We start from the raw sequence: 27,244 nt of genomic DNA, 5'->3' as shown, positions 1-27,244 counted from the left end.
GATATTAAATGTGTTAAATGTGTTCCCATGTATCAATTTTTTATTCTGCCAAATACAACATTAATGCCACGCAGATTGAAGGCTTACTCTCTTTCAGTAAAATTAAACATCTCTTTCTAATCAAATTTTCAATGAGTTCTGTGTTCTCCAGTATGTCTCGTTGATGAATGGGAAAAATAGTTTTCCGAATCCTATTATTTATAAAAACTCATTGTCACAAAACTAACTGCCATGCTTGCATCTTTCAAGGATATTGGAAGGTCATCTTGATAAAGATGGAAAAGAAATGCTAGCACACCTTAAGTTGTGATGAGCTCCTGATAGACAGCTCTAAGGAAGAAAGTAATAAAATAGCAAGAGAGAAAAGATGAGATGGGATGACAAGACAGAGCATAGTGAGGTTGTTTGCACAAACCTTAGAATAAGAGCTATTACCTTTACCTGCATGCCCTAAGTTTATATAGCTCATATAAATTCAGGAAATGCTTTTCTCTCTGTTTTTTTCTTATAAATGTTTTCACCAGTTCTTTGCATTGAGGTACAAATACCAAAGGAGATCTCCCCTTACCCCAAGAACATCAGCTCCCCTGTCCCCTTGGAATGGAAATCTCTCTTGTGTGATTTTTCTAATCAGATTCTCCAACTTTGCTTCTAATTTACTATAACTAACTGTAATTGTTAAAGAAAAAATTTGGGAAAAAACATCACAATTATTTATCTGGTAATAAACATTCATGCCAATGCTGTGTTTCCTAAACAGAATGTATATTTTGAAGAGAAATGTCAGTTACAGTACCTGATTTTGATTCCATATGAAGCACTATATAATAAAACCCTGTGCACTAACTCCATCTACAGGTCATTACAATAGTAACACTTCATGTAATTTTTCAAAAGCAGTGAAGATCATTTAACTTCTCAAATTAAGAGTATCTGACAGTAATGTATGTCTTGTTCATCTGATAGTCATATATACCATGCAAAATGGCAAAATATAACAACAGACAACTTCTCAATTAGAAAGCATTCCTCCAAATTCACAAATCTTTCCAGGGTATTCTGTTTCTCTCCTTAACTCACAAGGATTCACTTTCCGTTTACATTTGAAGAATCTCAGGTTTTTGTATCCTGTCTAATAATCTCTTATGGGCCACAAAGAATAAAGAACACAAGAAATAGTAAAGCAAATTTAAGAAACTGAAATATTTGGTCATTCATATAATTTTACTATAATAGCTTATAGTCTTGATTGGATCATTAATCATATTTTGAATATACTTAAACATTGATTTTTCCTTTAACTTGTCTACATAGTAGTTAAGCTTAATTAGATAAGTTTGATTTTACCTAATGTTAGTAAATATTTGTCTAGTGTATTCCATCTTTATTGGTTATATAAATATAGTTTTGAAACACAATATGCACATGCATTCATAGAGACATGGTTTTCAAATTTAAAATATTATGTTAAACTTTCCACTTCCATATATTCACAAGTTATTCTATGATCCTTACAAATGGCTAAGATTTCTTTTGGAAAATCAGCGTGCATGGTATGCAGACATTAATTAGGGTAACTTTTCCTATGAATTAGGAAACCGCATGTTTTGTTGAGTTACAACTGAATAGTGAAAAGTTCAATCCAAGACTTAAATGTTGAATTAATACATTTATTAACAAAGTCTTACTAAGTGTATTCTAACTGACATGCAAATAAGAGGTTTATTTTTCCTTACTACTCTTCAGTCTTAACTGGAATTTTACTGCACTTAAGTTTTTTGAATTCCCTTAGTCATGAATTCATCCATGGATAATTTTCTTCCCCCTAATGGAATAAATGAAAAGTTACAGAAATTCTCATGCAGATTTAAAATAAAGTGTCCCCACCTTCTTCCAGTCAACGTGCTCAGAAGGAGGGTCCAGGCCCAAAGATATTCAGAGAGACCTGGACTTCTCTTCATCGCGGACTTGAGCAGCTGAAAAGTAGAATAAGTAGAGATCAATGTGTCTTGCAAGGAACATCAGGTTATAACCACTAGGGCTGACTGAGGCAGTTCAGATGAATGCTTTGAAGTCAGGAAATGACCTCACTGGAATATGACACCTCATTGGAAGCAATGGAAACCTGGACCATCCATTCTTCACTTTCCCTTCCATTTCTCCATTCAGAAATACATCAGTACCTTAATTTTTCCTGTAAAAGAATACAAGGTGAAGTGCTTTCAGGTGACAATATTGCTCAACATAAAAACTGTGAGTTGTTTTCCCTGGTTTTCTTATTTATTTTATAATTTGACTTCTTCTCTTCTGTTTGTTTTTTCATCTGAAAATTTTGACCTTTCTGCTTTGAGTCCCCATGACTAAACTCCACATTGGAAAATTTAAGCTAGTGTCAGTAATAGAGAGAAAATGTTTGGGGTGGAATGGGGTTGGTTAACCTACTCTGTTGACTGAATTCATCTCTGAATTCTAGATGTACCTTGATTTTAGAAGCAATTGTATTTATCTCTTTATAAAGCCCATTGGAAACACACTGTTGAATGCCAAAGTCGTGCTTCTATTCTGTGTCTGTGATTGCCTTGTTAAATAAGCTCACAAATGTTTCTGTGCAGCTAAAGGACACACTTTATAGTCAAGCCATGTACTGATCTCTCTCACATACCAAATACACACACACACACACACACACACACACACACACACACAGGAATGCACACAAACATGCCCACACAGATCTTTTAATCCCTCTTCAATTCTGCCAGGTTGTTGCTGAAAAATGTTTCATTCCAAACAGATGGAAGCTGGCATGCTTTGCCTTGCATGAAAAGGGGGATCTTTTTTCCCTGTTAGGTAAAGTGCAATCCATCACTATTGATTGTTGAATTTAGACTTGGTAGTGGGATGCTGGGGGAATAGAGGAGTGGGGAAGGCTTACAGAATCACAAATATGCATAACCTATTTAAGGAGTGTATTTCAGAAATTCAGTGCACTACCTGGTTAAAGAACAGAGAATCACATCTCACTTCGGTGTACTGTCATTAATTGCAGTCACAATATGAGAATCGTTAGAAGTATTTGTTAGCACTTCCCTCTATCTCTACTCTTCAGTAGGATCTGGTGATTAAAGGATTACAAGTATTTTAAAGCATATTCTTCATTTGGCACTCTATAGTTCAATGTACTTTACCTTTAATTGTATCTACAAAATGCTTTCCACACTCTCAGGGATCATTTAAATCAGTAAAAACCATTACAAACAGGCATGTAAGCAATGAAATATAATTAATGTGTTTGGAGTGAAATGGTGTAGAGATAAGAACTGTGAGCCACATCATAGCTTTTACTTAATTTAGTGACTGGTTTTGACACAGATGAGTAGAATATGACAAGAAATCTTGGATAAACATCATTATGTTAAAATATTGCATCTAAACGGCACAATTATTATTCACCCTTTCATTAATCTTCAGCATCTGTTACGAAGGGGAAAAACAACTTCTTTTAGCCCTATTAATTTTCTTGGATCTTTATAAAAGGGGAAATTCCTGAAGGAATAAACAAGAAAACAAAACAAAACCCTCCAGGCAAGACACCATAGCCTTTTGCCCTCCTCTGGTATTTTTAAAAAAGAAAAACAACGCTTCAGTTGTTGAGTAAGAAAGTTTCCTGCAAATACAAACATAATAGTTTAAAAGAAACGCTAAACTGCCTCCTTACCCCTTTCCACCTCCAACCTCCCCTTCCAGATAGACACTCCAAACATCCGTAATATCCCCTGCCACCCATTTCAAATGACAAGTTGAGTTTTTCCTGTTCAGAATGGAAGAGACCCCTACACCAGGGGGCATTTCAGCAGCGTCCACGGGAAAGGAGAAAAGAGGCAATTTTTCAACCAGAATAAGAGTGCCTTCCCTGGGATGGAAGAGGGAGATAGGATTTTTGTCCCAACGTCTTAACTTTAGACCTTGGCCCCCAACGCCCCTCCCAAACTCACCCCAGCTCCCTCTGGACCAAAAAAAAAAAAAAAAAAAGACCAAAACAACATGTCACCACCCACCCCGCGGAATAAATCCAAATCTGCCTAAGAAAGGAAGAGAGAAAAGAAGAGAGGGAGAAAAGAAAGCTCCTATATCGCTGCAGTTTTAGCCCTGAAAGAAAAACATTCGTTGCTTCTACCTGCTATGGGCTCAGGCTCCTGTCCTGCTCGCTCTTTCTTGTTTTCCCACCACTACAGCGTTTCTGCCTCTCGGGTTAGGAAAAGCCATGTTCAAAGCGCTGTGGGTCGCGGTCCGAAGCCGCACTTACCTCGGGCCCCCTCTGGGCACCGGATCGCTCAAGACCGGGGGAAAAGTCTGCGAGAGAGAATCGTGGAGAGCTGGAGCCGGCGCGAGTCTGCGAGTCCGGGCGCGCCGGGAGCGGAGGGGCGTCCTCGCTCGCTCCCTGCCTCTCACTCACTCGGTCTGAGCCATCATGGACTCTGCGTGCTCCTGTGCTGAAGATTTCACACCCAAATTTGCTTCCCAATATCCAATCTGCAGCTATACAACAAAAGATTTCTCTTTACCAAGACAGTAGTAATACGTCCCAGGGCAAACCGGATGTGAAATAGGCGGTGACTTCATGCCAGAGAGATTTTATTTTAGAAAGGAAGGTGGTACCAGCCTCTGGATCTGGAGACCAATCCGCCCATTTTTTATATGCAGCACAATTTAACTTGCACCGCTCTGGCCCTAATCCCCTTCTCTCTAGCTGCAGACTCAAATCCTTCCACAATCTGCTGCATGCATTCCTTTTAGGGGGGGAGTGGGAAAGGGGAAGGGAAAGGTAGAGAGGGTTAGAGACCTGGGGACAGCACTTCGGATCTTTACACACTTGCAATTGATGAACACCCTATTTTAAGGTGTGCCCATTAAAAATACAACCGAGCAGTATAACTGTTCCACTTTAGATCACATATGTAACCAATGCATACATATGAATGAACGCAAGCCTTGAAACAGGCAGACGCAGGGCTACACGTGTGGAGAGAGCGCAGGGTCCTCTCGCCTCTCTGGCTCACACACACTCTCACACGTATGTCTAAGTCCCTGTGTCTTGCAGAGTCATGATTGCTGAGTGACGGTAGGAAAGAGTTCTGGCCAGTAGGGAATTGGCCACTGGGGTGAGAGTCCTTCGCACTTTGGCATGTTGCGAGCGCTTTCCAGCCCACCTTCCTCTGTAGCTTAGAGGACAGCAAGAACACGCTCCTGAACCCGGTTTTGTTTCTTGTTTTATTTTCTTCGTAGGCAAGTGCTTGTGTACGTTATCACGAAGAAAACACAGGCGTCTTTATCTCTGAATTGTGTTGGATTCCCTGAAGAGGAATATTTAACTTTAAATACATCATTCTGATCATTTCTAGGTTTGAGAGGCATATCTCCATTTCCGGAAATCATTCTTTTTGCCTTGAACTGCACCATTCTTGGATTAGGAAAATGGGAGAGGGATGGAGGGATTTTTGAGAAGTCAGAACAAAACTCGCTTCCACTCCCCCCGCCCCCCGCCCTATTCTATTACACTCCCTGGTAGCTCTCCACCCACGAATAATTATACACTCAGGGAAGGGGTGTGTGCTCAACTACCTAACTCAATTTTCAAGGAATCAGGGATGATTGTGGTTCGGATTTTGTGAATGGCTCTTTTTAGCAGAGTAGATGGGTGCTAGCTTCCTGGGAGCACCTACAGAGAAGACCCAAACCACGGGGAGCTGTCCTTTCAGCACTTTCGTCCAGATTCGGTAGGCGGTGCTGAAAAGATGGGATGTCCCCGTGTAATACATCTGCAGGAAAGGTGCAAGCCTTTGGAAATCACCCGGGCCACTTTCCCGGAGTAGGTTTCTAGCAGAGGAGACGTTTGAGATGGGGCTGATCATGGTTAAGAAGACACTTAAATAACTGGTCCGTATCACTTCTGGGTTTTTGATTCTACAAGTGCTCCTTGACCTTGTGGGGCAATGATCAACACACATGAATAAACTTAAGGAAGGTGATTGAAAGGTGATGAGGAATGCAAAATTCAAGACCAAGTTCAGAGTGGGGCTTAGTTACCTTCTGAGTTTTGAGATGAATATTACTAGTAAATGAGTTTAGAAATAAATTTTTGGAAGACAGGTTTGCAGATCTTAGGATGATTCTTTTGGTCGGCAGTGGTTAGCTGTCAATGGATAACATGAAAAAATAAATCAAAGTATTCTTAAAGATATACATTTAAGGAACATCACAACTTCCCTGTATGGCATTACCCAATTTTTGTTTACTTGCCTACCCATTAATTTATTTACTTATCTATTGAGCAATTCTGAGAACAGAACTGATTTTAATAAGGTCTTGAAACCTTGAGGTAATAATTAGAAAATATTATTTTTAACATCCCACATAATATAATACAATTCCATAGTTTCATTTTTTTAAATTAGTAGTCATTAAAATGTGATATTTTATTCTTTTCTTCTCCTTGCTAAATCATTGAAGATCCGTATACCTTCCTCTGCAAATTGAGAACAGCTTTATGCCCAATATCTACTGTCACATAAAGAATTCACTCCACTGATTATGGTTTTTTAAACACAGTTCCTGGAACTATAGTCTCTAAGAACAATGCCAATAACATCTGGCTTCGGATTAAAAATATTAAGTGACTACAATGGGATGAAATTTATTTTTATATCCTTTAAAACATTTATGATAAATTTTGGAGATACAGCATTTATATGGAAATGGAAATGCCCTGTAGGATTTACTAGATGACTCCCCATAGATATAATCTTTATATACATTTGCTTTGGGGAATCCATATTTTTAATAAATAAAATACAAATGTTTAAATATTGATGATCTTACTATTTCCAAAACAGTAATCACTACCCTAGACTATGGGTGTTTTTTATTCCCCATCTGAGACATCATTACCATGAGTACGTGTTGCCAGAGAATAAAATAGTCAATTAATGACAAAAAGGTTTTATATTGTTTTGTTTTATTGACTCTTTTGGATAATTGCTGACATTTATTTTTTCTTTTATACCAGAATACATGTCTTTAAAGTGTGCGTTTGCACTTGATAATATAAGTTATTGAACCAATAGTAACCATGATGGTTATCATTCATGAAGTTCTACCTGGATTCAAGTAATGTACTAACCACTTTGCGTAAGTCACTCAGTTTAATTCTCAGAAAGTCTATGTGAGAACCAAGCACAGTTTTGCATGCCTGTAATCAGTGACTAGGGAGGTTGAGGCAGGAGGATCCCAAATTCAAAGCCAGCCTCAGCAATGGCAAGACACTAAGCAACTTAGTGAGACCCTGTCTCTAAATAAAATACAAAATACAAAATAGGGCTGGGCATGTGGCTCAGATGTTGAGTGCCCCTGAGTTCAATTAAAAAAAAAAAAAAGAAGAAGAAAGAAAGAAAGAAAGTCTATGTGAGAATAGTCTTAATATTCCCATTTTACAAAATATTCAATAAATTATGGATTAGAGAAATTAAAAGGACTTGCCCAATGAACACAGCTAGTGAGAATCCATGCTAGAATACAAATCCAAATCTTCTGATTTCAAAGTTTATTCTCTTAACCACACTTTTAAACTTTTAGAAGGTTATTAGCTCATATTAAAATCTTTGTCATTCATTGTATATTCATGCTTGACCATTTTTGTGTCAGTCACATAAAAACCTATCTCTGATAATTTTTATTATTTATTGAAAGTATGAATCTTTCTTTTGATACTATAGTGTGTCCATCTCTAACATACTTATAGGCTTACTCTTGTATTTCAGAGGTTTCTGCTATTTTTCCTTCATTCCATCAAGCCAGTGACCAAAACCCTCCTAATAGTTACTACTTCTTGGCAGCAGGAATTAGAGGTCAAATCTAGGAACAGAGATCTTGGGAGGTCTAATAACTCTATCTCCAATGTTACATCTGGTACATTTTTCTTTTTCTGTCAATTTTAAATGGCAGGAAGCCCTGACCTAATTGAAGAAGTGGTGCTGATTCTGTTCAATAGAAAAAATGTTTTTACTTTCTTCAATTAAATGTGAATCAAATGAGAAAAAAAAAATAACAAGAGTGTTTCCAGTTATTCAGTGCAGTTTTTTTATCATTTACAAAGTAATTTGGGGCAAAGGAGAAAAATAAGTAGAAATAATAAGATGTGAAATAAGCCTTGGTTGAAACCTTGAATAAAGTAATCCTTTAAAATTAGCATGGCTCAGATATATGTACTGAAAATATTTCTTAGTGTTAACATACTATGAAACACAGTTACAAATCTGGAGGAAAAAATGTGAAGTTTGCAGTTCAACACCTATATTTATGTATATCTGGGGTATTTCATAATAATCGTCCAATTAGTCCCACTTTTCTAATTTTCCTCTATAATATACACTATCTTGTTCAATGAACTATGCTAGTATATCCAGAGGGATATCCCTTTTTCTGTAATTGTTGTTGAAATATAGCTCAGTTGGGAGGAAAAAAAGCAAGGAAGTGTGATTTAGAAATTAGATCACTTTTTGTACCTTAATCTAAATACCTTTGTCATCTGAATTATGCAGACAGATTGTATTTCTCACACTGGCAAACTAGTTTAGCATTTCCGCATATTGAGAGACACAATAAATATAATATAAAAACAAATTTTCTTTAAATTTGAGTCACAAATACTTGGCACTCTATTGGGAAGTAGAGATTGCTTACCCCAGATCATAAAGAATTTGAATGCTACAATCTTTGTGGAAGTAGAACTTGGTTTACCACAGTACAGCGGTGATCAAGCAAGGACATCTATCCCAAATCACTGAAAATAGTGTGGCCATGGGCACATTCCTGGGCCTTATTTTGTAAGTGCTCAAATGAGGTAATGACACCTCAAATGCTAGGTGTGACATTTACGTGGAAAAATGAATGTTAATCACCTAGCCATCTTATGTTAACATTGAGAGGTAACTCTTGAATGATAGTTTTCTTCCTTTTATTCCCTCACCATAGATTTATTTTCTTATAAAGCCATGACCTTTTAAAAAATTTTTAAATGGACATGATACCTTTATTTCTTTATTTTTATGTGGTGCTGAGGATCAAACCCAGTGCTTCACTTGTGCTAGGAGAGCGCTCTACTACTGAGCTACAGCCCCAAACCCCATAGATTTATTCTTATCTCAGCATTTCCTGCATTATTTACAGTATTTCATATAATCCATGGTACTGATTGTAGTATCCACATTTTGCTTAGGATATAATGAACACACAATATTATCAATTATTAGACAAGGCACTATGACAAGATAGCTCCCATGCCATTTTGGTCCTAAGATTATGTTCTTATTTCTAAGGTGTTCTGAGAAAAAGACTGATTACCAGTACATCTGCCTTAGGCATAGAGTGTTCTACATACACACCAATCTAGGAAGATTTGATTAGGGTACAATGCATGGAGGGCCAACCACAGCAAGCCCCCCCATCTGTAGCCACTACAGGCAACCCTAGACTCCCCCAAAGACATATTTACATTATTTTCTCCACAGATTTAAGAAAAAGTCAGCAAGTACCGTATGCCAGTCTATTTAATACTTACATAAGTAGGGCACTATCTAATTTTTCTCTGTTGGCAGTTTTCAGTTTATCAGCAACTTATATGTAACCAATATCCACCCATTTTCTTTCAAAGACTTCTCTTTTCCCTGATGTAAAATCCACCAACTCAAGCAGATAAATGCATATTTATTCAGAATTAGGGGAAACGATAATCAATGGATGGCTAGATGCAATTACTTTTTTTAAATAAACAAAAATTAATCATATACCACATTTTGAAATGGGTTTTTTTGACTATGTAGATTCAATTGGTAGCTTGAAGACTGTAGCATAAATCAGGAGAAAGGTAAGAAGATAGTACGTTAAAAAGCTGTCACTAGTTTAGATATTTTAAAATTCTATATCCTATATGACTTGATTGAAGCAACAAGTATTCTCTATTTTTATAACAAAATTACAGCATTCATGATGTGTATGAATATCCTTTGTTAAAGTGTGTGTGTGCATGTAAACTCATTTTAAATTACAGGATGCATATTTACTTCTGTTTTTCATTTATAATAAAAATGGAATGAATAGATACTCAGTAACAGTTTTTAAGTGTCAAGCATTCAGGAAAAAAGGATCTGAGTTAAGGAAAAATTTGGAAAGATTATTTATCAGAAATAATAAAAAACAATACTCATGTAGTAGCAAGAAGCTTAATTTGGTATGTGCAGAATCTTTTGCCATGATTAGTTCAGAAATTTTGAAGATTTTTAATGTGGTCTTATTTTCCTGTTGGACATTTGCCTTTACATATTTATTTAAAATCATAAGCACACACAAAAAATAACACTACCATTAAAACAGCATTTAAAAATCATTCATTATTCTCTGAATGGCCACCAGATTTGTGGAAAGGATATGAAACAGAAGGATTTACTAGAACAAAGATCAAGAATTAAGACACTAATGCTCCATCTGTTCAATAGCTCCCAATTCTTAATGTTTACAGTAATTGTGTTTTGTGTTTTGTGGAATGAAATAAAAATGGGTCTGTGAATATGGATGCTTTTTTATTATAATGGTACATAAATATACCCAAATGTAATTAATGGTACTGTGTTCAATATAGAAAATGGAAAAATTTAGAATTCATTTACTATAATTTACAAGTACACAAAATAGCTTATCTTAACTTAATGCCTTTTCACATTTGTTTATAACACTGACTAAAATTTTTCTTTAGAAAAAAATTCAATAAAACCTCTGTACACACACATATAGCACACACACACACTCACACACACACACACAAACACACACACTTATATGTGTAAGATTGTGGATAGGTAAGGAGAGAACTAAAGTTTTGAAGATGAATGTCAATTGCTTTTGCATGATTATTCATGAAACAGTGACCAGCTCATGCAAATTTCAAAATAAAGTAGACTTCCCCAGTATAACTTGGGATTTGTTTCAGGGAAAAACAAAAACAAAAACAAAAGCAAAAAAATAACCCCTCTCAAAATAAATACATAAAGCAATGTCAAAAAACATATAGCTCAAAGTCAACTTAACATGTAGAGTCAAGATGGCAAATGACAAGTGAAGATATATTTACTTACCCTATACTTTGCTTATAAGGTGTCAGCACCTAATTACCTTTAATAGAATGATACTTTTGAAAACAATTCAGTGGACTTATTGCTTGTCGCAACTCAAATTCAATATCAGAATTCAGCCTAATTTAGATCATTCTTAAATTCTTAAGGGGGATAATGTATAAATTTCAAAATAATATTCCCTTCCCTCATAGAAGAGATCAACTCTTATTTAGTAGTTATAATGTACTAGTTACCATACTAGCTTTCCCCCCAACACAATCTATAATACAATTTTCACAATAGTGCTGTTTGTAGATCGAGATAATAGGTTCAGAAAGAGTAAACTACTTTCTCACAGACACATAATTTGTCAATCAAACTTGAATTTGAATACAGTCAAAAATTTCCTTGGTTCCAAAAATTCATAATTATAAGGCTGTGAAGGTAAATTTCTTTCATATAGCACAGGAGTGGAACAGTTATGAGAGATGGCTGAAACTATTTTGCTCACAAAAATTTGCAACAACAAAATGTAGTTATTATGAAGTTAAAAGTGTTGAGTTTAGGGAAGCAGTCTTGCACAATATTTAAGAAATAAATTCTCAGGTACAACCTTTATGTCTGTGAATAAGTTACTTTTATATCTGTGAATAAGTTACTGTTTATTCACATGTCTGAACTCCAGTTTCTCTATTGAGAATGGGAAGTTTATATTTTCATCTTACATGGAATATTCATGAGATGATATCTGCAAAGTGGTTAATACATTAAAAACTCTAAACAATTGGTAGCAGTGGTTATTGAAATAAAATCCTTATTTAACAGTCTGTGATAACAAGTATCTTTTCCTGGGGTATTTCTCAGCTTTCACATACTGAAATTAAGTCTTTGGATATAGCAATCAATTCACTTGAGGTTGTAGTTGAACCAACACAATCAGCCAAAATTTATCAAATATCAGATTGATCTTTTGGTCATATTATCATATAGTTGTAGCCTAGAAAAAGGAAGTCTTGATCTTTGCAAGAAAAGTGAACTCATTATTTCAGAGAAACTCAACTCAGCAGGTGGTGGAACTCAAGACATAAAACACTTACAATTGAAACTATTGCAAAACTCAGTGATAACCTCGACGGGAGGTGAAAAATTCTCTAACTTCTTTCAATTGCTTTACCAATAAGACAATGTAGGTTTAGTGAAAAATGAAAAAGTGCTTAATATTGAAATCAAATAAAATGGAACAAAAATAAATTGGTTGAAATGTAATGAGTTAATCAGAGTCTAAGGGAAATAACCTACTCTTGCTATGTGGTACACTTTTTTGGAGTTGATAGTGGTGCAGTTAGAAGCAATTCACAAAACTTGGGAAGGAAACACTGAAAAACAGGTTATTTAGTTTGAATTCAGCAAAGTCTGGAATTAGAAGACCTTTTATGGTACAAGTGGAAGGATCTAGGAAAACTCTTAAAGTAGCCCATTTTTATACCATGCTTTTGATTGAGTGGTGTGGAAATACTTTAGCAGGCAAGTCCACTCCATGATGAACCTAGTGATATCGGTGTTCTGAAATTCAAATTAAACACAAACATCAACTGGGATTGCATTGAAAAATCAAACAAAATATTTTGTTTTGTTTTAGATTTCTTTATTTAGAACAACTTGAATTAAAAGTTTGTTTATATTTCTTCTAAACTATCAAAGTGGAATGAAGACAGAAAAGCAACCCAACAAGACTGTACTTCTGTTCTTATCCTTCATCAGTAGCTCTGTGAACCATGCTAAAATACTGTAGTTAGTCTTCTGGTGACCTTGAGAGATTTCATACCTCTAGGAAAACTAGCTCTTTTACAGATTGAACTGTCTTAAGTTAGTCTGACAGCCATATGTTTAAATCATGATTTCAGTGCCTAAAGAAAATTTTTTTAGGCTTCCAAACAAGTCAACCAATTCAGGAGAGTTGCCCTGTGGCTTGGAGGAACATGCTTGGGGAAGGTCAGTCAAGGTTCAGAAAGCCTTTGTCAAAGCTGAAGGCGGGCTCCAATTCAATCCCTGCTTTCAGACAGAATGGCATCTGTTTCCAATACACATGCTCAAGGAAGGCTCCATAAATTACCAAAATTGAAAAAAAAATCCATTATAAAATATCTCCTCAGATTTCCTGAAATCATTGTGCAATTTGACTCTGGGCAATATATGTATGAAAAGTAAAGAAAAGAAACAGAAGATAGGATAATATATTCTTGAGTAGGACCTTGCCAAGTACTTAGTAATGGTTGAGGGAGAGAAAATGAAAACTTTAGACCCAGATTGGTTTGAACCTTATAATCGCTCTTTTACGACTATCAATGGTGCATCCAGTGAATGTGTTTATAAAATTCAAAATTACTGTCCTAAATTTTCTTGTATTTATGTTTCCCCTTCTGAAATGCCATTCTTACTCTAGCTTCTTCTCTCTCTGAACATTATCTCAGACAAAGGGAAATACAGTCCTCAGACTTCATTAGAGCAGATACTAAGGAAAAAGAAAATCTCATATAAAATCTAAAAAGAGTGCTTACAGGACAATATAAGTAGTCTTCTGTTCATCTCATTTTTATTTGAAAGACCTCAGTAACCTTTGTACAGATCATTACCTTAGTTTCTAAATCTCAACCCAAACGTGAAGATTCCTTATCTAGCCTCAGGAAAAGTGAGAGAAGATGCCTGATCAGGTACTTATGGCACTTTATCACACCCCTTGGAAGAATTCATATCTGCATATGTGTTTACTGCCTTGGAGTTTCAAAAGTTTCTTCACATAGTCTTTAAAAGTTATTGCCAGGTGAGGTGGTGTGCGCCTGTAATCCTAGTGGCTCAGAAGGCTAAGTCAGGAGGATCGTGAGTTAAAGGTCAGCCTCAGCAATTTGGCAAGGCTTTATGCAACTCAGCAAGACACTCTCTAAATAAAATTTTAAAAAAAGGGCTGGAGATATGGTTCACTGGTTAAGCGCCCCTGAGTTTAATCCCTGATACCAATAATAATAATTGAATAATTTGCTCAGAATTTTTTTCTTTTAGAACTAGTAAGGTTCTAAAAAACCTTGAAAAGTTCTCTGAAGGACTTAGTGTGAACCAAAAGATCAAGAAATTTTTATAAAAAATTAGTCTTCTAGCAAAGACTAGAATTTTTTCTACTAGATACAAAATGTACATAAAGCCATGGTAAATAGAACTTAATAGTCATGGCACAGAAAGATTTGCACTGCTAAAAACAAGTGAAGAATTAAGAAACAGATCCAGCCAATTGTGAGAAATTTTGTATAAAAAAGTTTCCCAAATCAGTGCAAATTATTTTATTATGTAATACATAGAATGAAATAAAGATCGTATGTTCAAATAAAATACATCAATGCAAAAAAAAGCCTTTAAAATTGGTTAATGCTGGCAAGAAAAATGGATTCCTGGTGAAAGAAGAAATCTACAAATACTTTATTAGTAATAATAATAATAATAATAATAAAACAGGTTGAAATGACAAGTCAATAAAAAGGTTCTGTTCATGGCCAATAAATATGGGAAAAGACATTGGACTGCAGTTGTGATCAGGGAAATCCATACAAAAACAATTTAATGCCATAGTTGTCTAAATAACAAAAACTTTGTAAAGAATTGATAACATTCAGTATTCCTCTGAGTCATTAGTAATAAAATTGGCAATCTCTTAGTGTACATCAAAGGACAAATACATATGAAATTGGGATTAGTATTCTATTTCTAGGAATCTATCCTCTAGTAGCTAATGCAGTGTGAGAAGGTATGTCTAGATGGAGGTTGAAAGTAAGTTTATCTATAAATACTTCTAAAATTATTTGTATATTAAATATCTAAAATTAAGAGAGTGCTTGAATAAGTTCTGATATATTCACATCTTGAAATTTTATGTATTATTTTTAAAAATGAAGTAAATTTCTACCCAAGTTTTAAGATTTGGTATATATACTATATACCCAATACACACACACACACACACACACACATATATGCAGCTTTTTGTAAAAGGTGTGTGCAATGTATTGCCTATTCAAAAAGCAAAGGTCTCAATAGTTTGATTTTTGTTTTTAAAAAATACATACAAATGAAGATAAAATATAGGTCTGAAATGTACACATTTCACATATCAGATACATAAAAATGTTGACAGGGTCATCAGTTTTTATTTTACCTCTTCCATATAGTATGAATTTTAAAATGAGTATACATAGCTGTTCTAAAATTTTTTATAAGACAGTAACAAACACAAAGGAAAAGAAGGTGATTTAGAGACCTGGATACAGAGAAGATGACTCAATGATACCCAGAGTTCACTTGAAATACCAAAAGTGACTTTTTGCAAAGACAGGTTTGTTATAATTATCACCCAGGAAGAGTTGAATTCTCAAAATTGCTGAGATTTCATGCACTTGTGGAAGTTGAGGAGGAAGTGGCAGCATAGTGCTAAAATCTCATACTCACTTTATCTTCTTAATTATATAGTCCTCCAGGAGTAACACTTTCCTTCAGGAATAAGAGACTTAGTCACTCCTCCAAATAATGTGCTTATAGGCTCACTGTAAATTCAACAACAAATGATTGAAAATAGAAACTGTCAATCAATGGAACAGATATATTTGAGTCAGAGAATCTCTGCTGCCTACTATAAATATCAGCTCATTTTTGCAGCATTACTAGTATGGTGACTTGCAGTCACTTCTTTTTTTGGTTTCAGGGAGAAATCTTTTTATGCCTGCAAATACCCTAGGGAGCATATGCTTAAGTACGTTAGCATCATATTGATGGGAGTCAGAGTTCTTAGCCTACTTCCCCATCTACACCCTTGGGAGCCCTTCACTAGTCATGTAATTCTTATAGTCTAATTGTTAAATGAATCACCTCTTATTTTCTACTATGAAGGACATACGAGTTTGGTTTTGTGGTTTTGCACAACAGTTATTTGAGTAAATAACTTCAAAATCCTACCAAGAATTTTCCTTTCTCACATTTACAAGTGCTTGTCCACACAGCCTCAGCAAGGTGAATATGTTTTAAAATAGAAGTGAATTTAAAAGTCTCACATTACTTTATTTTTGCCTCTAAAAAACATACCACATTAATTCAGTTTTTATAGAGGCATAAACAGTTAATCTCATAGTCAAGAAAAAAAACATAATTCTTCTTGCATCATTTACTAAGAAAGATAATTCTTCCATTTATGAATAAACATTTGGGGTCTCCATTTTCTATGTGGTAAAAGCATAGTTCTCCCTCTGAAGGATAAAAAGATCAGGCACAACAATTGATATTTTTCAGGATTTTATGGAAACACTTCTAAGTGAAAACTTTTGATTTTTACATTTTACTGTAGGAGTCGTAGATGAAATTAGCATTTCTTATTTGTCACTCAAATTAAGTAAGTATGCATTTCAGAAGAATAGGTAAATTAAGATTAACTTGATAGTTCTGTATTATAGTCCCATGAACTATGACATATGTCAATCTGCAGACTGGCTATAAAGAGGGTTTTCTTCTGCTCTTGAGAACAAGTGAGCTACATGTTGGAGGAAAGGAATGGATGTCTAGTCTTGGGTAAGCATAAAGATGCTTGAGAGATTTTATTCAAGACTAGCACAATGAAATAAATGAGTAGAGGTATAGCAGAGCAATTTCAGACAAATGTGGATTTATATCCTTGCTCAGCTAATTACAGAACTGAGATAAACTACTTAAACTTTCTATATCTCTGATTATTTTCACTAGAAATTATTAATAATCACCACCTCAAATGTTTTTTATAAAATTCAAATAATATAAGACAAAGGGCTTAGCATAATATGTGTCAAAAAAGGCTCCATATGAGTATTCAAAAATGTTTCTGGTGACATGACTACTCTTATTAATACTATTAATATACTTATCAATACTATTGTCACTAGTGTAAGAAAATCTTTCAGACAGTTTCTAAATCTGTTCGTGTGTAAATAGTTCTTCCTCAATAATCCCAGGGAAATCTCACTGAGGTTATCATTGCGGAGGGCACTTGACATTATAGTATTTTCTTTAAGGAATACATTATGTCACCATCGCTTGAGAATGTGCTAAATAGCTGTGTAAATACCGCACACCAAGGAACACATGTCTCTCTGAATACATGGCAATTCTATTTAGGATTTTAGCAACTTCAGTTATTAATTATGATGCAATTTAGGATTTAATGGATGGATTTAAGATGACGTTCTAGGAGAAATGATGCCAATCTGTATTAGCATGAGCGGTCTTTACAGGTTCCAGATAATCCTCTCTTAAAGACCACACACCATAGTCATGAAGGCTTAGAAAGATTCAAGTATAAAACACTGATGTTATATCAGTCAGAATGCAAAATCATTTCGAATCCTGTGAAATAGAGTTCCCTGTGTAGGTAAAAGTATTCTAATATTGGTCTTCAAACTGTATATGGCTCCCTCTCCTTCCTCACTTCTTTGTAGAGTAATAATGATTGTGATTATTATTGCAGAAATTAAGTGGAAAAAAAGATTCTATATCCATCAGCCCATACATTTCTTATGAATACAGCAAAAGACCTTACCACACAGTTTCAAAATCTTCACAGCTCAGATAGTAGTGCCTCAGTTACCAATGGACTGAAAACTTTCCTCCTCTAAGCCCAACTCAATAAACATAAACTGTGACTGTATTCTAAATTTGAGGCACATTTCCAACACCAAGATGTTGGAGCTTTGCTAATTGGAGACATTCTGAATATTATAAATACCAAAAGCAGTTATTCACACAAGAATATTTTTTTCAATGCAATCATGCTCTAACTTCTACTGGGTTTAATACTCCTAATTGCATCAGAGGAGAACCAGTTTTCCATTCTCATTGAATAGAGAGTACTTACCTACCTCCTTTCTGCTATACATAGGGAGACAGAGAAACAGTGGCAGTAACTTAAACTACTTAAGAACCCTTGCTTGTGGTGTTGGGTTAGAGCACGGGATACTTGTATTTGAGCTGAACCTTCTATGTTTCCTTACTCCTTAGTATTAGACTGTAAATTCCATGAAGGCCAGAAGCAAATGAATGGTTCTAAAGCGTCATATAGAAGCACACCATGGACATTGGGTTGAAGTTTAAGAGTTAGAGGGACCTGTTTGGAGACAATTGGATCTGGCATTTCTACACATCCCATGAGCAGAACATTGACTTCCTTTACTCCAGGTTATCTTTTTGTGGATGCTCCTGTGGAGATCATGTTTCTCTCCAGAGCAAAGAGCACATTTGCTTACAGCCTTGGAATGCAGAGATAGTGTTTCCTTGTGGAAGAAAAGGCAGGAAGCTCACTTCTTCTAAAAAAGAATGGGGGTTCCCAAAGTGAAGGGTTCCTCTCCTGGTGTGTACCCTTCTCCAAGTGGAGGTGCAATCAAGTCCTCTTCATGTTACCTTGTGGGGAGTGGGAGAGGGGATCTGATGCAGGTGCTGCTTGCTGTTCCTTGAATAACACAGTCTTGTGTCTTAGACCCAGGAGTCTTACACCTTTGGCCCTCATCCATGTAATTGCAGCAGGATGAAGTAGGGTAAAATATTGGAGATCTCATATTTCTTGACAGAACTTAGATAAATAGAGTGATACAGAAGTAAAAAAGAATGCTAGAAAGGAAAAGGAATATAAGACAGAGATCTCCTTCCTTATGTTTAATGAAGACTTACTTAGAAGTAATTCATTTATACATATATTGGGCACTTTCTATATTGCAGATATTATTCTACATATCAGGAATATAGTACTGACTATGGCTGATAATATTCCCCCTCTTGTGCTGCGTGTGTTCTATGGAGCAGAGGAAAAACCAAACATTCTAATAAACATATATTTTAACTCCAGATGGTTGTGAATGCTATGAAACAAAATGCAATTTTGTGCAATGAGAAAAATTTTCTTTCATTAGGGTGTGCAGGGAAGGTCTCTTTGAAGTGATAGCATTTTATATAATGTCTTTGATGTAGAATTTTGGGGAAAGAGCATCCCATATGACAAAGGAGAATGAGGGGGGGAGAGAAATAGCAATTGTGGGGACCCTGAGGATTGACCAATTTTAATTCTTTTCTATAAAGACAATGAAAAGTACAGTGGCTGGGATATAGGGAGTAGAGGAAAAGGGATACTGGATGAATGCCGCTATTTCTGTAGGAATCAGGTCATATGGAAAATTATAGACTATAGTAAGGCAATCAGATGGGAAAACTTCTGTTTCTTTTCCGTTCTGAAGTTAAATCGGCTCTCTTTCCTCATTATTTTTAAAAAGACACAAAGCTTATTGATTCCATGAGCATTTTGAAAGTAAGGAAGATATTGGCCTGCAGAATGCAGGTGTATGGATTTCTAGAACAAAGGGGGAAAAGAAGGTTTTACCTAGAAACATGTGGAGAACAGAACTAAGAATAATTGCAATTAATCATACTGTTGCTGTTACTACTAAAACTTGAACAATTCCAACACTACTAAAAATGACAACATCCAATAAAGCAGAGGAGGAGGTAGAAGAAAACAAGGAGGAAAACAACAAAATCACAAATTGTGAAGAGACACTTCTATGTCAAGAATTAGGACCAAAGTTTTACGTACTTGCCCCAAGTTTCAAAATCGCTCTGTAGAGTAACCTGATGTTTATTGCAGAGATGAAAATTCAGGATCCCAGGAGTAAAGTCCTGCGCTTGAGATTCCCCCAGCTAACCAATGTCTGTGCCAGGATTTGAACCTTGGAACTCTCTGACTCCAGAGCCAGAATATTTGCACAACGTTCATCCCCTATTCTAATGTGGCATCTTTATGCTGCAGATGTTCCTTCCCTTACAAGGCAGGAGCTTTGTCTTCAGTTGATAGAGAATTGTAGTACTGCAAAGATTGTTATGTTCCGTCCTGGGACAAAATGATTGGTGGTTTTTATCTACATTGTTTGAAAAGCCTGGCTCTATACAGTGGCTGAAATACAGCAGATATTTTATTTTTCCAGTGGATGCCACGGCAGACAACAGATGTACCATAACTACATAATAAGATGGGCAGAAAGGCCTAAATCGATTGTCTAGCATGGGTTCTAGCTGACCCATGCTTTATTCCAGGTGCTGCCGGACTTCAATCTTTTAGATGAAAAATGATAAATTTCTGGAAAATATCTCTAAAGAGAAAGGATTATTATGATCCTAAGGAAAATACTTCATAAATACACAAAGGCAAAGGGAACACATAAAATTACCAGAAAAAGAAGGTATTTATCTAATAGAATATCAAATCCATGGAGATCTGAAATTCATTTTTTGAGAACTTAGTAACCAATGATAGGTTGCTACACTGGGAAAATCTATCTTAGAAAGATAGTCTAGACAATGCTTCCATATCTATGTCCCAAGGAGTACAGGTTTCCAGAGAGGGTAATGTTCTATGAAATTAAGATTTCATAGTTTTAAAAACACTTAGCAGAATTGATTTGTTCACACCCTGTTTTCTTAATGGCAGGACGGTATTTAATTATATTTAGGGAAGGAATGTAACCTAACCTACGTTGTCTATGTATCTGCATTTCTCAGCCTATGTTTCATTGGACAATCCATTAAAATGAAATTCTGGTCTGTTTAGAGATAGATTCTCTGAAGGGCTCTCCGTGGCTTGGAGGAATACCATCTTGCCACAGGTGCTTCCTTTATCATTGTGCAAGTTGTGTGTGTTGATAAAGCTCCAACCATTGGTAGTCTTATTACATTACATTGTTTTTAGGATAAAATCCACAAGTTAACATAATAAAACTTGTAGATCAAACTTGGATTGATTTTGTCACCACGTTGTACCTCTACCTGAATTCAATTTTTGTCAGAATATAAAATCCTGGTGTGTTTAGCCAAGTCTCTGCCACTTACCAGGCATTGGACACAGTTTCTGATATATTTTATATATTCCATTCTTCTCAAAGGTTTGAGGCACATTTGAGGATTAGAGAAATTGAAAAGCACAGTCATAAATAATACCTGTGTAAATGAAAGAGCTGTTAAGAGATTTCCACGTGCTAGGCATTGTGCTAGATTCTGAGGAGGCGATTGGACAGGAGAGGCTGATTTACTCTGAACATGTCCTAGAAGGAATGCTTCCCAGGAGCTTAGTTAGGGTTCGAAGGATAGATAGAAGTTTTCTAAAGGGAGAAAAATGGAAATACAATTCAAGAAGATAATATAATAAATGAAAAGAGACATAGATGAGATGTTTCCCAAGCATTTCATCATTCTGGTAGAGTTGGAGAGTAGAAGGGGCTGGTCCTGTGGGTGGGTGCCTGGTCCCAGAAGAAAGCTGCAGTTTGATAAGGTAGAAAAAGTCGCACTGTAGAAAGGCTTTCTATAATGGTCTAAGGAACTTAGGGACTGTGCTGTAGGCAACAGGGCACCATTAAGAGTTTCAGGCAAAGAGATCAAGATTAAATTTGTGTTCTTGGGTGACCTTTCTGGCATCAGTGTGGAGGATGGGTAGAGGAGGCTGTCTGTGATAAGGGAGTGAGGCTGGCAAGAAATCCAGTACAAGAAGCTAGGTGGAGTCTGCTGGAGTTGTCCAGGACAAATATCAAGAGGGCAGAAGCCTCTGCAGTAGCAACTGTTTTGCTAATGGATAAAGGACCACACACTTGTATTCATGGGACAATGCCATTTCCATGAACCTATTCACCAGTTGTAGGAAATAAGGGGACACTGACCACTCAAAGCAAGCTTACTTTTGAGGAAATTGATTTCATGACTTAAAATTTAGAAAGTATCCTCCTTACCAATCCCAAGTTGCTTTAAGAATCACTTTTTATTAAGGGCACAAAAACACAGGCACAATTTTGCTTTAATCTGATATTCCCATGAGCATTCAGCAGCTTCCATGCTGAGAACTTTGTAATTTCTCTGCTGCTTTGGAGACCTGTCACTACCCTGAGTAGTGATACCACAATGTGTCCCCGAGTCACTACAATGTGTAGTCAAAAAGGCTCCCATTTTCCCAGAGCCCACTCTTCCGGGCATCTAGAAGCTGGTGAAAGCCAGCTTATTGTGGTGTGGCATATAATCAGGATGCCCTCTTGGGCTTTCTGACTGAAGTCAAGGTTATCGTCACTGAAGTCAAATCATACACTGAAGATCTAATGATGCCAGCACCCGCAAAAACCTACCTAGTCCTTATTTCAAAGGAAATCATTTCCTTGAGACAAATCAACAGCCTTAGAATCCATTGTCATCTCTAAAATGATTTACATCCATATCCAGATTCACTGACTCTTTTGCAGCAGAAATCTACCTTATCAAATTCTGAGTGGTCGGGGGAAGCCGGGGGTACGGGGAATTGTGTGATGGTTTCGCCTACCTGGTGAGCTTAATACATAAATATTATAATTAGGAAGAAATGTTTAGGAGTCTGAGAAACATATTACTCTATAATGACCTACTTAGAAAGAAGTATATTTTCACTTACTTTTATTTTTATTTGGCCTCCTGCTTATTTCCAGAGAGAATTGAAAGTGGCTCGAGGTGCACCCTACTTGAGTTTTAACATTATTATTCTAGTAAAGGTTCTCTATTGGCCTCCCACAGTACAAATTCAATTAAAAGCACACTACCAAACATGGTAGAAGTCCCTTCTCTTTTAGTCTTATCAAATGCAATTCATTATTTCCATAAAAAATGTAGGCAAGAATGAGACGAAAAGGAAGGACTAGACCATTGGGTAGTAAAAAACGAACCATGAAAATCAATTTTCGTTTTTCACAAATGGAGATGAAAACAGTAGTGTAAAAATCATGGAAATGAACCATTAAAACATTTATAAAACAAAGTTTTTCAAGAAAAATGGGCATTTTGTCATGTCTAAGAAACATCATGACAACAGGCTTAGAATTAATAAAAGTCATCAAATCTGTAATATCTTGAAATGAATCAGTTTATGAAATGATGATTCTTAGAGAAAATGTAATTCATTGGCTACACATTTCAGAGAAGGAAACTAAAACTCTCAGAGTGGTTAAGTAACTTTTCTAGCGTCACACAGTAATATGCTAACTGAGACTCTGAATCAATTCCCAAATTACTAGTAAGTGTGATGGGCTGACAGATCTGGCTCCATGAGAATGTTATAGGCCAGACTCTAAGGGAAATGACTAAACAGACTCCATTTTGCTCTGAGACTCCATGTTATGTAGGAAATAAGTTTTTCCCATGGGAACACCCCACCTCTGTACCCATCATCAGTTACTTAGCGTGACATGTTTAATAATATACAGTAGCAACTCCTATGTAGTAAAAACTGCTCTCCTTTGACCTTTATTGCTCTTAACCAAAGTACCATGTAAATGGTAATTGTGTGAATGTTAGTAACCATTCTTTAGTTTGTACCTAGGTAAGGGTCATTTTGACCCACTTCCCCCTCTGTTGATGATCTCATGATGTTAGTTTGTAATTTTGAAATCATAGCAACAGACACTTATGATGGATGTGATTTTTGGTATAAGAACCCCTACAACCCTGTTGTTGGGGCTGTTCTCCCAATAGCCATTTTTGGGGGGCATTGTGTGAGACAGTCAGCCGGCCAGCTTAATAAAGACTCTCAAATTTGGACTTCTCAGTGGTGATCGGTCTGTCCTTAAGTTGCGTCCCATAACATAAGTAATGTACTCCTGGGTGACTGACTCTAAGGAAAAGTTCTGTACTACGATTCCAGTTTTGCTCCTTCTACAAAGTAGATAGATGATTAAATGAACTAGGACATATTTTTCTGACTTTTTGGTAGAAGGTATGATTCTGATTTATAAAAATCTAACAAAAACCAGCTAAAGAAACAACATTTGAACCAATGTCCCAGATCAAAGACGGAAAGGTCATCTGCTTAGAAATTAAATGCAAAATAGTTCAAATGAGATTTTTAGAACCAGGCAGAACACTTTACACAGTTACTTCACTTAAGGAAGGGAGACATGAGAAGACATTATTTCAAATAGTAAAAGAGTCCTTCATCATATTCAGTCCAGCCTCTGCCAGTTAAAAGATTAAAGAATCTTCTCTCGGTTTCTAGCAATACTTAGTAACCCAGTTTCATAAGATCCCATTATATCACAGCAGGGTACTTGTTTAAGAACTCTTGGATGTAAAAGTTTTGCCTCAGGAAAAAGAAGAGCTATTCTACTGGAGGAAAAGAATTCACATATTTTTTTTCCAAGTTTCACCTTTAGTAATTAAATTAATCAAATGGATATTTTTCACTTTTCTTCCATAAAACACCTTTTTAGAGACCATGCAAGGACAAATTGCTCTCAGAATCATGCTAATTGGCTCTCTGGCAATTCAAGAGGTGACTTCTTGATGAGGAAGATAATGACAAGCTCACAAGGGAATGTAAGGAAGAGCAGTCCCACTCCTGGTTTTTTTTTTTTTAGGATATAAATAAGAACTTAGAATGGAAGCTAGATAAGGATTCCTTAAAGGGAAAGTAATGCTGGTATTCCCAGTCTTTTGGACTTTTAGGGTAAATTTTGACCTCTAGCCTTAGACACTGAGTTATTTTCTACTGCTGTGATACAAAATAAATGCTTATTGTAAGTCCTTTGGGTATAGGCCAAGTGATGATACACAATGGGGCGTGGGAGGGGTTAGTTTTAGGGTTAGAGTTAGGGTTAGGGAGGGGGGCAAGAATGGGGGAAGGAAGGACTGTATAGAGGGAAAAGAGGGATGGGAGGGGTGGGGGGGAGGGGAAAAATAACAGAATGAATCAACCAACCTTACCCTATGTAAATTTATGATTACACAAATGGTATGCCTGTACTCCATGTACAAACAGAGAAACAACATGTATCCCATTTGTTTACAATAATGAAAATAAATAAATAAACAAATGCTTATACTTTATAGAGCAGAGATGTCAGAATGTTTCTGGAATCCATGACCCCGGTCAGCAGTCTCATTTCATTCTCTCGTCTGCCGACTTCTTAGCTGCAGAACCTCGATTAGTTTGGATGTTCACCACCATATAGCTCAGGAAAGAAGGGGAGGCTGATGATCAGTTTCTCTCTTGGGTAGTGTTTTAAACAGTGGTTTAGTTGCTGAGACTAAAAGGATCTGACCAGCACAATTGAAGAGGAGAAAAGGTTTATTTGAGGGCTCACAGTTTCAGAGGTCTGAGTCTTAGTCCATAGAAGGCCGGCTCCATTCCACCAGGCTCCAGGTGAGGCTGAACATCATGGCAGGAGAGGGTGCAGGAGGGAAGCAGCTCACATCATAGTGGTCAGAAAGCAGAGAGGGAGGAAGAGAGAGAGACTCCACTTTCCAGATACAAAATACATATCCCAGAGCCTCAGCCCAATTCTCACCTCCTCCAGTCACACCCTATCACTTCAATTAATTCACTGATTGGGTTAAGATTCTTCCAACCCAGTCATTTCTCCTCTGAACCTTCCTGCATTGTCTCACAGGTGAGCTTTTGGGGGACACCTCACATAACAGGTGGATAGCGATTAGGCAGGATACGTATGACCCAATCCTGACCAAAGGGACAGGAGGAAAATTCTAGCAGCATGGCTTCACAAAGAACACTTACGAAGGAAGAGAATGCCTGTTTCAGGAGGTATGGGCTACTGTAGTTTGGGTGTAGTCTGAGTGTCTTCCAGGGGTCCATTGAGATTAAAGTTTTAGACCCCAGGCTGGTCCTCTCTCTCTCTCTCCCTCTCTTTCTCTCTCTCTCTCTCTCTTTCCTCTCTCACTGACTTTCTGTTTGCCAGTGCACACTTCTCCACAAACAAGCACTCATGCCATGTGCCACAGACCACTGCTCTCACCAGAAGCCAAATCAATGCCTTTCCCACTTGATCATAGACTTTGAGACTCTAAAACTGTGAGCTAAATAAACCTTTTCTCTTCATAAGTTAACTGCCTCGGGTATTTTGTTGTAGTAACACAAAAGCTGACCAATACATGGACATAAGCTGATATTATATTTTAAAATCTTGCAAACATCTTGTAACCATGAGTAGAGATACTAGCAAAATGATGAGGAGAACAGAGGATAAAAATATTGTGTCTCTGGGTCCATGATAATGTTGCTGATTTGCTAAATCACCTCTGAAATCCACCTGTAGGTAGGTATTCATTTTCCACATGTCTAGTAATTTATTATAAATCTATCAGCCACAGGCACTGACTGTTTTCTTTGATTGATCCTTTCAGGTTGCTTGTATAATGAACAGTTTTGGCAGATACAATGTCTCCTTCTGGAATGAAGGGCTGTTCACTGGAGTAGAGATAATGCACACCTCCAAGACAAAGTTCAGAAAAAAAATTGTGGCGGGTTGCAGACCACCCTGGTTCCTGAAGCTTAGACTTCATCTCATGTAATGCAACCAACTTCATGGATAGGTGTCATCTGGCCCTGTTTTTCCCTATGAGAGTAGGGCTCACAATGTACCTGGTTTGTTCTGATACTCTTCCTATTATCACTCTTGAGAAATGAAGTTTTGTGTTTCTGCAGTTGCCAATGCTGCAATGCTCAGAAGTAGAGTAACTGGATCATAAGGACTCCAACCTCTTCAGTGGATTAACAACAAGCTGGGGGCCTAGTTGGAGTCAGTAAATAACTGGGGCTGTACCTGCCACCTCCTCATCTTCTGTCTTCCCATAAGTAAACCACCTTCTTCCAATATATCTACCTTTCTGCTACTAGGTTTTGCCTCACCTCAGGCCCAAAGCTCCCACGGAGTCAGTCACACACGGAACTAAGACCTTTGAAACTGTAAGCCAAACTCAACCTCTCCTTCTCTGAGTTGTTTCTCAGGCATGTGTGTCCCAAGGATGAAAAGCTGACTCACACAGACTGGGAAAGTATGACATGAGCTTTATACATCACATTGTATCTCATGTTAAAGTAGTATACAGTGACCGTTGGGGACATGTCGAAATCAAACAGGAGCTAGTCTGAATAGGACAATTCTGGCATCAAAATCAATAATAAGAGGAACAGACTGTGACCTTATTAATAAAATAGGAACCTGTGATTTTATACAGAC

General features: G+C 36.6%; 1 protein-coding gene across 2 annotated transcripts in view; it reads right to left on the bottom strand.

Moving 5' to 3' along the window:
* The window catches only part of Gabra1 (gamma-aminobutyric acid type A receptor subunit alpha1), a 51,668-nt gene extending 46,921 nt beyond the window's left edge, over positions 1-4,747 (bottom strand). The window contains exons 1-2 of one of the 2 annotated variants that reach the window (XM_047556831.1): positions 4,307-4,747; positions 1,888-1,976 (exon numbers count right to left, since the gene is read on the bottom strand). In XM_047556831.1, coding sequence (XP_047412787.1) covers positions 1,888-1,961 — 74 coding nt within the window. In that variant the 5' untranslated portion in view covers positions 1,962-1,976; positions 4,307-4,747. Of the gene's footprint in view, positions 1-1,887; positions 1,977-4,177; positions 4,246-4,306 lie in introns of those variants that run through there. The other variant, XM_047556832.1, reaches the window with a different exon arrangement.
* Positions 4,748-27,244: the final 22,497 nt, after the last annotated feature.

This window comes from Sciurus carolinensis, chromosome 6 (genome assembly GCF_902686445.1).
Source record: "Sciurus carolinensis chromosome 6, mSciCar1.2, whole genome shotgun sequence".
Lineage (NCBI taxonomy): Eukaryota > Metazoa > Chordata > Mammalia > Rodentia > Sciuridae > Sciurus > Sciurus carolinensis.
The sequence above is the reverse complement of the archived record's forward strand: the minus strand, read 5'-3'. Positions and strand labels throughout refer to the sequence as shown.